The sequence below is a fragment of the Siphateles boraxobius genome, unplaced genomic scaffold, assembly GCF_051911475.1.
Source record: "Siphateles boraxobius isolate OS27281-9 unplaced genomic scaffold, OSU_SipBor_1 24, whole genome shotgun sequence".
In the NCBI taxonomy this organism is placed as follows: domain Eukaryota; kingdom Metazoa; phylum Chordata; class Actinopteri; order Cypriniformes; family Leuciscidae; genus Siphateles; species Siphateles boraxobius.
Genome location: NW_027508855.1, coordinates 502,436 through 519,110, shown reverse-complemented (window position 1 = coordinate 519,110; position 16,675 = coordinate 502,436). Strand labels below are relative to the sequence as shown.

At 41.5% G+C, this 16,675-nt stretch overlaps 1 protein-coding gene across 1 annotated transcript in view; it reads right to left on the bottom strand.

Moving 5' to 3' along the window:
* LOC143749292 (uncharacterized) overlaps nucleotides 1-15,128 on the bottom strand; it is an 85,297-nt gene extending 70,169 nt beyond the window's left edge. Inside the window, exons 1-3 of the mRNA XM_077241837.1 lie at nucleotides 15,011-15,128; nucleotides 5,578-5,705; nucleotides 5,077-5,166 (exon numbers count right to left, since the gene is read on the bottom strand). Of these exons, the coding sequence (XP_077097952.1) occupies nucleotides 5,077-5,166; nucleotides 5,578-5,705; nucleotides 15,011-15,128 (336 nt within the window). The remainder of the gene's footprint in view (nucleotides 1-5,076; nucleotides 5,167-5,577; nucleotides 5,706-15,010) is intronic.
* Between the last annotated feature and the right edge of the window lie 1,547 nt (nucleotides 15,129-16,675).

Here is a 16,675-nt window from a genome sequence, read left to right as displayed (position 1 = left end):
ACTAAATATTGTGCAGTGCCTGGTTGTGGAAGAAGACAGTCGCTGCATAAGCTTCCTCTGGATTCCAATAGGAATGCATGGTTAAAATTTATTTTTAATGAGGTTCCAGCTGATGTGGGTAAAACATTGTCCGTTTGTTCGCTTCATTTCGCCGAGGACTGTTTTGTAAACAAGACACAGGTCGAGACAGGATTTGCAGACCGATTAAGATTGAAAAACGGTGCTGTGCCTTCTATATTGGATCCGACAGGAATGGTGCAACACACTTATGTGAGTAAAATGTCTATAAAAACATTAAAGATAGCCTACATTAGAATTAGCATAAACAATTAACAATAACTTACCACGCTGTCACAGGCTGAAGTATCCGTTATATTTGAGGTGTTGTTGGTTCATTGTCCTGCGATTCGGGATCGGACTCTGGGTCGAACATGTAACGTTATGGGCGAATCATTCCGGTTGTCATTTTACAACATTGGAAGTTTTCAAAACAATTTCCCCCACGTGCACTGACGAGTGAGTTGAAACTCATTATTATGCAAAACTGTTATCCACTCACAGCAGTGGGCGTTTACTTCCAAGTCTTCAATGCGAGGGGAGGACTTCACCTGGAATAATTAGAACAAGTTTTTGTTGCACTTCAACTAGTGGCCTGCTGGTTGCAGCAATTCTAGACTATTTATCAGGGTAATTTCACAGAGAATTGCTCACTATTCTAACTTCCACAAAATAATTTGTATTCAGCATATATAATGCCATCTGTTTGACACTGCCTCACAGACAATGATAAAAAAAACAAAAAACATTTAGGAATAAAATCGAAAATACTGTTGGCTGTGGTCCAAATGTGATTATAATGTAATCTGTACACATCCCAGAGGAAGTGCACATTGTAAATAGAATTTACAGAAAAAAGATTTGGACAAGTTACACATGTTGTGTGGGCAATTGTGCTCAGTGACTGAAGTTCATCACCTTAAAGGGTTAGTTCACCCAAAAATGAAAATGATGTCATTAATGACTCACCCTCATGTCGCTCCAAGCTCGTAAGACCTCCGTTCATCTTCAGAACACAGTTTAAGATATTTTAGATTTAGTCCGAGAGCTTTCTGTCCCTCTTTTGAAAATGTATGAAGGGTATACTGTCCTTGTCCAGAAAGAAAATAAAGACATCATCAAAGTAGTCCATGTGACATCAGTGGGTTAGTTAGAATGTTTTGAAGCATCGGAAATACATTTTGGTCCAAAAATAACCAAAATACGACTTTATTCAGCATTGTATTGTCTTCCGGTTCTGTTGGGGATCCGCGTTCAGTGACGCTGCTGACGTAAGACGCTGCTGACGTGTGTCTGGTGCGCCCGAGCTTCGTTTACAGTCTGAGGGAGACGCACGCTGGAAACAAAACAATCTTCACAAACATGTCTAAGGATTTCCACACAGAGGAAGACTTGCATTTTTTTGCCCAGCCATATTTATTTGAACCCGAATACACGCACCAGATACACGTCATCAGCGTCACTGCGGACTCGTGAACGCGGATCCCCAACAGAACCGGAAGACAATACAATGCTGAATAAAGTCGTAGTTTTGGTTATTTGTGGACCAAAATGTATTTCCGATGCTTCAAAACATTCTAACTAACCCACTGATGTCACATGGACTACTTTGATGATGTCTTTATTTCCTTTCTGGACAAGGACAATATACCGTTCATACATTTTCAATGGAGGGACAGAAAGCTCTCGGACTAAATCTAAAATATCTTAAACTTTGTTCTGAAGATGAACGGAGGTCTTACGAGCTTGGAGCGACATGAGGGTGAGTCATTAATGACATAATTTTCATTTTTGGGTGAACTAACCCTTTAACTTGTCTGGTTTCAGGGTATCAGACACTCTAAATGAAATACCGCCTAGTACTCAGTCAATATATGACTTCTAATCTACACAAATGCCTTAAACAGCTGTTCCCAGATGTGCTTACTGCTTTTGATGTAATCATAACCTCACTCCATATTACATGTAAATGCTATAATGCAACATACTTGTTTAAAAAATGAATAAATATATAAATAAAAAATATATTGTTTAAATACAAATGTAGCATCCTTTGTCTACAATAGTTCAGAAATATATTAAAAATATCGGGTTTAAGAATTGGCTCCTTTTAATTCATGAGATAAAATTGGAATTTGAAGTGAAATGACAAGAAAATGTAATTTGCTGAATTCAAAGTCTAATGGCATTCTGGTAGTGTTCTTCCACATTGTTCCTTTTCCTGAAAATAAATGGATGAAATGTAAAGACGTACATATAAATCAAATACAAATTTCACAAATTTCAAAGTGAGATTTCAAACAAACCTATCATCTTTTGAAGCCTATAAAATCTACAAACTTAAACTTACAAATTAAACTCATTGCAAATATACGAATTTCTTGTTTTAATTCTACTTCCTTAAATTAAAATTAGAATGCTGCATCCTGTTTGGTACAACAACTCAAATTTAATTCAAATTAGGGAACTGAACTGTAATTTTAAAAAGCATTCTAAATTAATCTCTGAATGATGCAGATCTCTGAACTTCATTGACAAACTGATTATTCATTACAGAGACCTGATGTAATTTTTTAATGACAACACTTTTATCACGGATGATTTCCACAATAAGGTTTGAATACCACCAGGGTCTTGAAAAAAGGTATGACCCTAATATGTCCACCAACTCAAAATGCAGCACAAACCAAAAGAGCAAATGCAACAAAATATGGAAAATCAACTGACTTGAATGCATCTGTAGATCTAATGGATTTAAGTAGGACTGCGTCAACTTCTAGACATTCTAGATACAGATTTCATGAGACGTTAGATTACATTCACTCTCACTTTAGGATTTTGTGCAGTTTTGCACTGAGAGAAACAACATATCAAGCACATAAGACATTATACAATAGTCTGGTTTGCATGTTACATTATGAGGTAGGCTTATTAAGGAACAAATTTGAGAGAGGTCTGGTTCTTTCTTTCCTTTTTATTAGTGCATATTTTCATTGTCCAATAATGTCACGTCTTTAATTTTCAATGATTAATGAGAATATAAATGGAACATCACTAAACCTCTTTCTAGAGCTTCCCGACAAATATTTTTTAGGTGTAAGAAATTTTGCAGCAATGTGGCACTGTACATGCTTACATTTACATACATATTTATTGCTGCAAGTTTGGGAAAATGAACTTAAATCTACATGTTTCCGAATATACACAAATGTATTTCAGTTCAGAAAGGATTCACATAAACACAGCCACTAGATCTGTGTAAATCAAGCAGATATTCCTCTTTCTCCTCAAGTCAACACAACCATGCAGCCCTGCTGTGGAGCATTTTAAGTGCCGCAGCAATGTACAGGCACCAGCGACTCGCAAGGTGTCATCACGACCACAAATCACTTCCTTGTGAGTGTTTCTTCCACCCCTCCACCCCCAACTCTTTTTCTCTTCCTCTCTCCTTCTTTTTCCTCTCTCCAGCACACCATATAGGACGGAGTTAGTATATATCTCAATTAGAGAGCTGGGGTTGGAGTTGGAGAGGGGGAGGGCATCTGTCCATGCTGACTCCTCCCCCCTCTACCACCCCCCCAACTCCGGTCCCCCATACCAGCCCACTTAAAGTGGAAGCAGCAGCAGCGCAGTGCCGTCTGAAGCCCTGTCAGTCAAAAGCCCTGCGGCCCTTTATGCAAATCAGTCTGTCTGTGGTGGACCGGGAGGGGAGGGGGAAACATGTCTAGATTTGTTTGTCATCCGTTATGCCCTCCCCTTCAATTCTTCCACTTCATCTTCTCTCTCTCTCACACACACACATACATACACTCTCCTATATTCCGTCTTTCCCTCTTCTTCACCTTCCCTCATGGTATGCCTTGACACATTTATTCCTCGTTCTTCTCTACTTTTCTCTCAGGTCCTATAACCTGTCCACTTTTACAGCCTTGAGATGAGAAATTGTGACATAGCTGTGAAACTGGGAACCAGTGAGGTGAAGCATGCAATGCTACTGGGCTCTAGAAACTGGGTCGCATAAAAATTGTGATTAGTGTGTGTGTGTGTGTGTGTGTGTGTGTGTGTGTACTTACATGTAGAAACATTGTAATTTAGAGATTTAAAAAAAGGTGCAGACTGAACTTGATTGTATAGAAGATATTAATACATACTTCACTTAATGGTGCTCTTATATGGCTCAACTTTACAACTGATAATGCACCTAGTTTTGGAGTTCTTTGAAAAAGCAGAAAGACTATTTAAAAATTCCGTTAGGAGGATCACCATTATTCCTCCATCCCCTCCCCAAAAATATCCCCACTTTCAAAACTCTCAGAAAAGCTTCAGGTTTGAGAAAACAAGATGTGTCAGTGAATCCCTTTGAATACCCCCCTGTGGTGAAATTCCTTGAGATATCAAACTAAGACAGACAACTGAGACAAAAGCTGCGATGAGCTTTAAAACTGGTGACCAAACATCACCCGTCACCAAAAAAGCAGCATTTTCATCTGCACAAATAAAAACAGCATGCAAGATTTAAACTAAATAAACACTCAAATAGTTCTGTCAAATCATCTGCTTGTCTAATCCAAATAAGCATCTTCAAAAGAAATTACTACATTGTACTTCAAGCGATGACAGGATTATTGGATCTTGCCGTAGTAAAGTATAGCACAAAATAACCTGAATTTAATTAAGTAGAAATAACTTTATTTAATATGATGTTGTCATTCATTGACGGGATCCTGATATCATGTTATATTTTATATTGAGCTATATATATATTTTTTTTTAAGTATAACAAAAATCCTTTCTCCATTTACTCAAGAGTCAATACTGAAACATGTAACTAAAAACACTTTAAAGTTAGTTTGAGATGTACTCGATTGCAGGATCCTTCATTTTTTTTCTGTTTACGCATCGTAAAGACCAATACACAAGGGTTAATGTGTTTGAGGAAGCAAGAACGAAAAAACTCGCTCAAATGACAAGCTGAAACTAGATCTGAAAAAAGGTGTGTTTGGTAGTAACAGTACTCACCTGTAGAGACCTGTAGTCTTTCTCTTTTCTTGTCTGAAGACATGCATGTGAGAACAGCACTTTTACGGAACATGGCTTGTTTCCACACTTCTGAAAGACCACATTATCATAACTGTTAATCATAACTTCAGTCTGACAAACTTTATAAGTGTAACAAAGTAGTGTTTTATGGAAAAGTCCTAAAAATCCTCTCTTCACCAGGGCCATGTGTGCACACAGCAGAATACAGTTGCCAGTACTATTTTAGGAGCCGTTCACACAGAACATGTACTTGTGTTTTAAAAGCAGGATGAAAAAGAATGCAAGAATGATCTCGAGACAACTTTTATTTTAACTTAACATGGCGTCAATGCAATGCTGATGTGCGTGACGCTGAAAAAGCACCAAGACACGGAACAACTGTCAAAGGTGTCCATCTAGACTAGTACATGCTGACACAGAAAACAGTTAAGTTGTAAAACAATTAAAGGGTTAGTTCACCCAAAAATGAAAATTACTCACCCTCATGTCATTCCAATCCAAACCCGTAAGACTTTTGTTCATCTTCAGAGCACAAATGAAGATCTTTTTGATGAAATCTGAGAGCTTTTTGTCCGTCCATAGACTGCTACGCAACTGACACTTTGAAGCTTCAAAAAGAGATTGTAAAACTAATCCATATGAATTGAACGGTTTAGTCCAAAACTTTCTGAAGAGACATGATCACTTTATATGATGAACAGTGTGAATTAAGGCTTTTATTCACATATAAACATTCATCGACTCACACATCAGTAGGGCCCTATGAAATCAGTTTTTTTTTTCTTTTTTTCTCAAGTTCTGTTTTATTTATTTTTTCAAATTCGTTTTTTTGATTTATTTTTAGCCCTTTCGGATTTTTCGGATTTGCTTGTTTCTTTTCACTTCTAAGCAGTATTGACCGTTAAAAATTCAGTTACACAAACTCACAAAATGTTTATCATTTTATATATAGAAGAGTTTCACAGTTGAGGGAAGACGTTGCAAACGCAGCGCATAATTGTGGTTGTACAATAAATGGAAGGATTTGGGTTATGTTTGATGAGGCTCAGAGTGTCATTCAACGACTGAGTCCCTCGGACTGTAGCAGCCGTCACGCTATTGTACTTCCAAGCATTCTTGAACACCACCAGTTGTTGGATGTACCAGCAGAAGAGACGGCAAGATGTATCGGTGTGTCGCTAAAGACATGCTGAAACTCATAAGGATAATAAGATTGCCATAAGATTGACCGCTATAGTTAAAACTAGCGAGCAGGCCATTCAAAGCACGGGACGATTGGAGGCAATTCTTTCAGGAAAAAATTATACAACATTTTCTTTTACATACCTCAAACCATCATGTGCAAGTTTTCGTCGGACTATCCTTAGCGACACACCAATACATCTTGCCGTCTCTTCTGCTGGTACATCCAATTTATTGTACCACCACAATTATGCGCTGCATTTGCAACGTCTTCCCTCAACTGTGAAACTCTTCTATATATAAAATGATAACCGAGAGGAGAATTTCTTTCGCAGGAATCAGCTAAAGACAACAAATCATCCGCAATCCCTCTGAAAACACATTCAAATTCAGCTGCCATTTTTGCGTCGCTCGCCTCGAACCCGTCTTCAAACTCCCGCTAATGACGTATGGTCTCTCTAACTGTCCAATGACAGTGGGTGTTACACTTACAAGTGGGAGACAGGCGAAAGGTGATTGGTTGCTCCCACGTGTGTACTGTCCAATGACATTTTTAACTTGATTGACAAATGGATAATGGCTGATTTATACTTCTGCGCCGGACCTACGGCGGCAGCCCAATTTATACTTCTGCGGCGAACTTACGCCATAGCTATGTCGTAGGCTGTGCGTAGCGCGCGTACCCTTCAGCCCAATTTATACTTCTGCGGCGAACTTACGCCATAGCTATGTCGTAGGCTGTGCGTAGCGCGCGTACCCTTCAGCCCAATTTATACTTCTGCGTCGAACTTACGCCGTAGCTACGCCGTAGGCTGTGCGTAGCGCGTGTACCCTCCGGCGTACCCTGACATGCACCTCTCCAAAAATGTAACAACGCGTCTATTCTACGTGGACGCAAGCGCTGTGATTGGTCTGCTCAAACCGCTTCCTCGGGTTTCACATGCTCCCTGAGCTCCTGGACAAGGCCCTACTTGATGACAGACTAGAGCCACTGAGGCTGGCCGCTCCACTAACAATATAAATAGAGCACATTCGCATCAGTTTGCCGCTCAATCGCGAGTTACTGTCAGTACTATTATAGTTACTACAGCATACAGTTTGCTAGTTATGTCTTCGTCACGGAAATGCGTACTACCTGGATGCGATCATGTACAAAACAGATCGGTGTCCTTATTTAAATTTCCTAAAAAGGATCACATCATGAAAAGGTGTATTAATTTTGTGAAGAGCCACCTTGATGGAGAGCTGAGGATCACCACCAAAACCCGCCTCTGTAGTGATTATTTTACACAGGATAGTTTTATAAACTTTCGTCGGAGACAACTGGGATTCACTGATAATCCGCTGTTACTGGTGAATGGGGCCGAACCGACTATCTCCCGCCTCGGCCTTCATCCTCCCGTCGCGCCGACAACTGGTGCCATCATCGGCAGTGTGTGCCCACCAATGAGTGTAAGTTTGTGTGCTTGTTATAACGTTAATTAACCTAATAAGCTGCTAGGAGCATCCATTCTGGCTGTAGAGGGTGACAGTTGAGTTTTGCAACGGCAGCTTTACCACGAGTGGGCGTGGTTTCAGCGCAGCCAGCAGACACGCCTCCAGTGTTTGAGAGCAGAGACTGTTGCTCATTTTTTCAAGATTTTGATAGCTTATTTTATGTACTTGCTGGCTTTTTTTATCATTCAAATTTGTCTGGGTGGCTAATAACACATTTTTATGTGATATGACAAACTCAGAACACATACTTAATTTTGACTTTACAGGGCCTTACAGTGGCACTCCTGGTCCTCCATACGCTTCGGGTTGGGTGTGTGGCCACAGAAAGCCGTACCGAATAGAGCTCTTTTTTGCATCATCACTCTTAATCAGATCGCCTGCTCTACTCATTCTCCCAGACGTTTACATTTTTTAACGTTTTATGAGACTGCTGGTTAGATCAGCACGTTACAGTATACAAATGGACGCATCTACCACAAACGCAGCCACCGTTAGCTTATCAGGAGCCACTCCGACACGTGAGGACGTATGGTTACTAGGCAACATGTTTAACAATGCCATTTGGCCACAGTTTAGGTAGAGACCTTTCGACGTTTGTTGTTTTAAACTGAAAAGTGAAAAGGAGGTAAAAAAAAAAAAAAATTTAATATGCCAACAAAATATATTCAAATTCCGCGCGTATAAGAGAATTCCTTTTTCATGCGTAAATTCCGTGGTTCCGTCCGTGATTCCGTCCGCGTTTTCCGCATCACGGAAATCATAGGGCCTTATATCAGTTGTGGTAAACAGAAGCTCAAGCATGTTCTCTTGATGTGCAAGAACCAATGAGGTTCACTATCATGTGTTATGCAGCATGTTTGAGTTTCCGCAAGAGGTTTGTTCTCACACATCAAACAGGTTCGGTAAAAGCCTTAATTCAATCTGTTCATGATATAAAGTGATTGAGTCTCTTCAGAAAATTCAAACTAAACCATGCACTCAATTCATATGGATTACTTTTACAATATCTTTATGAACTTTTTGAAGCATCCAAGTGTCAGTTTTGTAGCTGTCTATAAGGACATAAATCTCTCAGATTTAATCAAAAAGATTTGTGTTCTGAATTGAATGCCAACTTTCTAAAATGGAAATAAAGAACGGGGTGGGTGACATGCCCCCACGGAAGATAATTTTTACATTTCCCGCTGTTTTCACTTGTCGTCATTGTTGCTGCGATACGTGACTCACAATGACTAACGACCATGAAGAGGGCATTCTCTGATCTGATGATGTTCCAAGATGTTAAAAACGCTACGTGGCTGATCATACACAAACAGGGGGACAAATTAGTAACGGGGGAAAACCGGAAAAGCTAAATGTAGGAAAAACTAAAACTAGAACAACAATGTTTTGTTTGTGGTTCGGCTGTGACTGTGCGAATAATATACATGGTTCTTTCTCATAACTAAAAAAAGGGGGGGGGGCATAAGAGATAAACAGACTACGATCTCAAGCTGACTAGCTGAAGATGTTACTGTAGCTAATAGACAAGGTTACTTCTTTGAAAATAAATTCTAGCACATGGCTACAGCGAGATGACCCTTCACAAATTACAATACATAGGCAGATGCTTTACAGTGAACTCTGTTAGAGAGCTACATATGGCAATTTATCAATTAAGTACCTTACTCAACTGTAGAAAGATAACACCATCTCCTCTTCCGCAACATTTCAAATCCCTCAGTTCTCTCTCTGAAAATGCCAAGCCAATGTTGTTTCCCGTTTTATCACGAGCTCTGTCGTGTTTATTTTGCCAGCTGTCCCTCATCTGTTCTGTTACTCAACCCATCACGCCCGACCATACGCTTAAGTAAAGGGTAAGGGGTCGTTCACATATCACGTCTAAAAATGCGCTGAAAGCTGATTCCATAGCATCATACACTCAAAAAATATATTTTTGCCTCTTGTTTAATTTAATTAATTAAAATAAGCAAAAGTAACACAATTGTTTAATATTTTGTCACAACTTAATTTAATTATGTTCAATCAACCTAATATATTTAAAACTGAAGTCTACTTAATTTGTGTGAAAACTACATGAATCACTTTTGTTGACAACTAACTGGGCAGTGGATCTGTAGTTCCCAGTATGCTTTGCAAGGGACTGCATAAGGAGGGTAAATTTGGGGATTAAAGTGTTATTTTATGTGTTTTTCAGTAAATGGAAAGATGTTGTTAGTTAAAGTTAGTATTTAATGTTCAGTTATGTTAGAAACTTAGAGGACTTTCTGTAATGTTTTTGAATTTTGTGGTTACCATTATGCAGAAGAGTGACAATGTAGTCCAGGCTAGAGAATAAAACTTCTTGCTAAAACAAAAACTACCCCCACTATAGCATTCAATTACCAAAGAGCCTTAGAGATCTTCTATGAAAAGCCCAGAAAAATTAAGTGCTCACAGATTGGGTGTGGCCTTTGCCATTAAGATAACATTTTCAATAAATTGTAAATTATATTATTCTGGGTTGTGCCGTTTCATTTTTCCCCTAAATAATATCTACCTAGCTGAAAATGAACACAAAAGAAAAACATGAATAATCCTGTGTAAAATTAAAAAATGAAGATTTCTGTTTGTGACCATTTCAAGGTAGCCTACGTGCTGCAATAATCATGCCTTGAATCTATTGATGGTATGTCATATTTGTTTTTCTCAAAATGTCCATTTCTATTCACAAAACAACCATGAACTGCGCTCTCCATGAGGAAGTATCAGCAAAGGATTAATTGATTTCTAGCCTTTGCATTAGATTTACTACTAGATATATTTATGGAGATGACATATAAAAACCCGCCCTGTACAGCTATTATCCGCTGTACGGCCGAGCTTTCGATGTTGTTATGGAAAGGCCGAAGCTGATCGATCCATTTGAAATAACGAACTTGAGCGCGCAAAAGACGCTATATGTGAACTGCCCCTGAAACAAAAACACGTTTTAAAGAAGAATTGGTGATGTATTGATTCATATTTAACTTGTGTTCACTTTGATAAAAAATGTACATAGTGTACCTTTAGTATAAATTAAGTTTGTTGTCTTTCAAGTCATACGGTAGGAGATTCTGGTGTGTATCTTTCAGTTTCGTAACTTAACTTACAGAAGGTCATCTCAAGGTTTTAGATCCAGTCTTTCACTGGAGCCTCTCCTGTCAGTTTTGTGGTCCAAATGCTGCACTTCAAACTCTGTAAAATGAATTCAAACTCGCTTTGCATTTATCAAGATTTGACAGATGAACTCGCGCCGTTGTTACGGAGGCCGCCATCTTTGATGTACTTTTATCACTGTAACCGGTTACCGGTAATTTTGTCGCTGACACCGGTTATTTATTTCTCAATGTATGTATTTATTTAATTTTTTAGAAATTTGTGTTAGAGTGTTATCTGCATTTTATGAAATTGGTGTAGAAATCTAATGAAAATGTAAATAAAGGCAGCAAATTTTAATAACACAATAAACGTTACTCTATTATTGTGGTGACCTGCATGCATTTATGTATTAGCTACAAAGTTTAATATAGATTAGTTCACATTTAAACCAATCACCCTAGCAATAGGTTGTTGTTTTACCTAGCACAGCTGTAATTTGGCCATGCACATGTTTATTTATATTAATAAATAAATAAACAATTGATAATTAGCTCATTCATTTGGCTGGAGTATTAAAACAAGTAGCCTACAGTGACCTTAATACTTTTTACAAATTGATTTGATTTTTCAAGCAGTCATATTGTTTCTTCTCTTTTAAATATTATTAATAAGAATATAGATTGGAACATAAGACCAGCAGAACAGTCACACACTGCTTCCTCACTACCCCCACCTCCATCCACCATAGCCATGAAAATGCTACCCAATCCAAAGCCTCACAAATGCAGGGAGGCCGGGAATGGCTCCGAGCCCTCCTTCCACCTTTCCTTTTAGACACATAGCGACAAATACACAAACGGGCGGCATCATTCAAATGAGTGAGGTAGATATTTACATGCATACAGTACATATCAACCATGTCACTGTTCTCACCCTTTCTGTCTCATTCACAGACACATTGACAAAAACACTGTGTGACACTAATACTTCTCCAATCCTCCTCTTATATGGCCCTCAAAAATTTAAGAGAGACTCGTTAAGATTTAGACTGACATTAAACTAAAATTTAAAACGTAACTTGAAATTAGTAGTATTTTCTAACTTGGAAAACCTTTTTTTTTATATGTTAATGACCGTTCAGTTCTTGGAAGTTGCACTCTAGTTGTTGCACATGTGGTAAAGACTATTAATCTTGAATTATTTCCATCTAGGATCCAGGGCACTTCTTCCAGCCTCTGCGATATCTAGAACTATTTATTTCTCTCAGCAGACTACATTCTGCAGTAACCATAGCTTTAGCAACCGTCAAGGCTTCTAGTATGAACAGGTGGTCAGGTGAAGTGTGTAATATCTTTCAAAACAATATTTCTTATCCCAACTTACAACTATAAGTTAGCCTTTTGTTGGTTGATTCCTCAAAGATGTTAGTTTGAGGACTGGGCTATCTGTTTGTCCAACCAGTGGCAGTGCTCAGGAAACCTGGGAAAGAAACACACATTTTATTTATATATTTGCATACAGCAGTATACTTGTTATACAGTTCTGCTCATAAGTTTTAATAACCGTTTCAGAATATGCAAAACGTTACTAAATTTAACAAAATAACAGGGATTAATGCATGCCTGAAACACAGGCTTTATTTTAGAAACATGGAAGGCGGGATGTATTCTCCTGTACGCAGGAGGAAGTTTGAGTCGGACTGCCACCGGACTAATAATCTTGGTGACAGTAAACGGGCCAATAAATTTAGGCGCAAGATTATTAGATACGAATCGGAGGGGAATGTTCTTAGTTGAAAGCCACAGTTTTTGACCAACGACGTATACAGGAGGCTTCGACCTGTGGCGATCGGCCTTAGCTTTGGTGTGCGCCCCCTACTTGGAGAAGAGTCTCGCGGGCTCTGTTCCAAGTGTGGTGGCACCTCTGGACGAAAGCGTGAGCGGAGGGGACTGCGACTTCGGATTCCATACTGGGAAAAACTGGTGTCTGGTAACCTAAACTACATTCAAACGGAGAGAGGCCCGTGGATGACACTAGTAACGAATTGTGGGCGTACTCCACCATTGAGAGTTGTTGACTCCAGGAGGAAGGATTCTTGGAGACCAAACATTCTAACACTCTCTCCAAATCTTGGTTGGCTCTTTCGGTTTGACCGTTGCTCTAGGGATGAAACCCTGAGGACAGACTGACACTCGATCCCAGTAATCTACAAAATTCTTGCCAAAATTTTGACACAAATTGGGGACCCCTGTCAAATACCACGTCCATCGGGAGGCCATGTAAGCGAAAGACGTGATCTACGACAGTAACCGCTGTGTCCTTGGCTGAGGGTAATTTGGGCAAGGGAATGAAGTGAACCTTCGAGAACCGGTCCACGACGGACAAAAACGACCGTCTTGCCCTGGGAGGGTGGGAGGGCGGTAATAAAATATAGTGCGATGTGGGACCAGGGTCTCGAAGGGACTGACAGCGGTTGGAGTAACCCATCAGGGGGGAGGTTTGGAAGTCTTACCAGTGGCACAAATCGAACAAGCCAAAACAAAACTGCGGATGTCACGAGCCATTAATGGCCACCAGAATCGTTGTCTTACCAAAAAGCTGGTACGGTTAACACCTGGATGACACGTTATGTTGGAACAATGTCTCCACTGAATAACGTCGGACAGACACTCCTCTGGTACAAACAAACGATTCGGTGGGCAATCGGGCGGAGGCGTTACCCCTCCTAGGGCCGACAAGACCTTCGATTTGACCTCCCATCTGAGTGTGGAGACAAATAGGGTCTCGGGTAAAATGCACTCGGGAGTAGACGGGCGTTCGGATTGGTCAAAAATACGAGATAATGAGTCTGCTTTGATGTTCTTGGAACCCGTGCGGTACGAAAGGGAAAAATCAAAACGTCCGGTACGAAAGGGAAAAATCAAAACGTCCGAAAAAAAGTGCCCATCGAGCCTGCCTAGAGTTGAGTCTTTTGGCGGTTCTGATATATTCAAGGTTCTTGTGATCGGTCCAAATGATAAAAGGTACCCCTGACCCTTCTAACCAGTGAATCCATTCTTCCAACGCTAACTTGACTGCCAACAACTCTCTGTTACCAATGTCATAGTTACATTCAGCAGGTAATAGACGACAAAAACACGCAATGATACATCCTGTCGTCTGTGGAAGAACGTTGGGAAAGACCTGCTCCTACCCCCACCTCTGACGCATCGACCTCCACCACGAACTGACGTGAAGTATCAGGGGCAACGAGGATGGGAGCCGAAACAAAGCGTCCTTTCATTTTAGCGAATACAGCCTCGGCTGTATCGGACCACTTGAACGTCGTTCTGGGGGAGGTCAAGGCAGTCAGAGGCGCTGCTAGTTGGCTGAAATTGCGATTAAAACGCCGATAAAAATTCCAGAAACCTCTGTAGGGCCTTACGGGAATCTGGACTTGGCCAATCTATCACAGCCTTAACCTTGTCAGGATCCATACGTACTCCCTCAGATGAGACGATGTACCCTAGGAAAGGAACAGACTGTGCATGAAAAACGCATTTCTCCGCCTTGACAAAACGCCCATTCTCTAGCAACCTCTGAAGCACTCCTCTAACATGCTGCACGTGTTCCTGGAGAGAAGATGAAAACATCAAAATGTCATCCAGGTAAACATATATGAACTGATCAACCATATCTCTCAGCACGTCATTGACGAGTGCCTGGAAAATCGCTGGGGAGTTGGACAGCCCGAAAGGCATGACCAAGTATTCAAAGTGACCCCTGGGGGTATTAAACGCAGTTTTCCATTCATCACCCTTCCTTACGCGGACCAAATGATAAGCGTTACGTAAATCCAATTTTGTGAAGACGGATGCTCCCTGTAACCGCTCGAAGGCTGAAGACATCAGCGGCAAAGGATAGGTATTCTTTACCGTGATGTTGTTCAGCCCTCGGTAATCAATACAAGGTCGCAGAGACCCATCCTTCTTCCCCACAAAAAAGAACCCCGCCCCCGCAGGAGATGAGGAAGGACAAATGAACCTGGAAGCTAGAGAATCAGAAATATATTACTCCATAGCCTCCCTCTCTGGAACAGAAAGTGAATATAACTTGCCTTTAGGCGGAGACTTACCCGGCACTAAGTCTATAGCACAGTCATAAGGACGATGAGGAGGAAGAGTAGCAGCACAGGACTTACTGAACACTTCCCTCAGGTCCTGGTACTCCTCGGGCACATTAGACAGATTCATTGTCTCCTCCTGGAACATAGAAACAGGTACAGACGAACACGCAGACACAAGACATGACTCATGACACCAATTACTCCAAGCGGACACTGAACTGTGACCCCTATCGACTCTAGGGTTGTGTCGGGTGAGCCAGGGGTGACCAAGAACTACGGGTGCCAGTGGTGAGTCCATGAGGAAAAAAGTTATAGTTTCTGTGTGATTGCCAGACGTGATGAGTGTAATGGGTTTGGTGGCATGAGAAATGATAGGGAAATGATAGGAAGTTCCTGGTCATTAAGGGCAGTGACGGATATCTTGTGGGTGAGTGGGGAGATGGGAATCTGAAGTTGGTTAGCCAGTTTAGAGTCCATAAAATTACCTTCAGCACCCGAATCCAGTAAAGCCCTAGTGTCGTGGATGTTGGTTGCCCACCTAAGTCTTACCGGGATCAGAAGCGGGGCTGACCGTGTCGCTGCTGCTGGTCCGGACGTCCTCCGTGACACCCAACTGACGATTCCGGTGGAGTCGAGTCACCCTGCTCAACCGAGCGTCGATCCTTAGTGCCAGTTCGATCATTCCATTAAGGCTGGTGGGTAAATCCAACATGTAAATTTCCCTCTGGACACGGTCAGCCAACCCATGCAGGAATCTGTCCCACTGCGCCTCCTCGTTCCAATGGCACTCTGCAGCCAGGGTGCGGAACTGGATGTAATATTCCGACACCGAGAAGTCTCCCAGGCGGAGATCAGCGAGTAGTCTGGCCGCCTCCCTACCCGCCACCCCACGATCGAAGACCCTCCTCATCTCCTCGGAGAGTGCCTGGAACGAGGTGCAGCATGGGTCTTGGTTTTCCCTCACCGCCGTTCCCCAGAGAGCCGCCTTACTCGAAAGCAACGTGAGCACAAACGCCACTTTAGCCTGTTCCTGGTAGAAAGTCCGTGGCTGTAGTGAAGTGTACCAAGTGCATGGAACACCTGGTAAGGAAAGCTCTGCGATATTCAGGCTCACCTGAATAGCCCTCTGGTACGGGTAGGCGTGGCTCATGCTGTAGTGGCGGCTCTGGTGGAATGGGTTGAACTGGCGGTGTGGGTGGCGCAGTGGGACCCCTCAGATGTAGTACCTGTTGGGTGAGCTCGGTCACCTGCGCCACTAGAGCTTGGACCGCCCGACCTGTTTTAGCGTTATTCTCCTCCTGGTGATCCATGCGTGCGATGCTGCGGGAAGCGAACTCGTCCCAGCTGGTTGAACTCGCTGCATCCATGATGATGGTCAGATCGTTCTGTAACAGTAATAAAGCAGGATGCAAAAGCAAGTTAACTAATTTATTTGAGAGGCAAGATAACAGGTGCAGGTCAGACGGACACAACTCGCTGGAATGTGATGCAGGGTCTCAGGTAGGCAACAAGGTGGTGGTGCTCGGTGATCCCGTGAATCCTCAGTGCGTGGTGAAACAGATGGTAGTGCAGGTATCCACAATGGAGAACAAACGTCAAGGAACGAAACAAATCCACAGTCCAGGAAAGGCAGGCACGGCACAAGAACACACACGGGGAGAACCACAACGATCT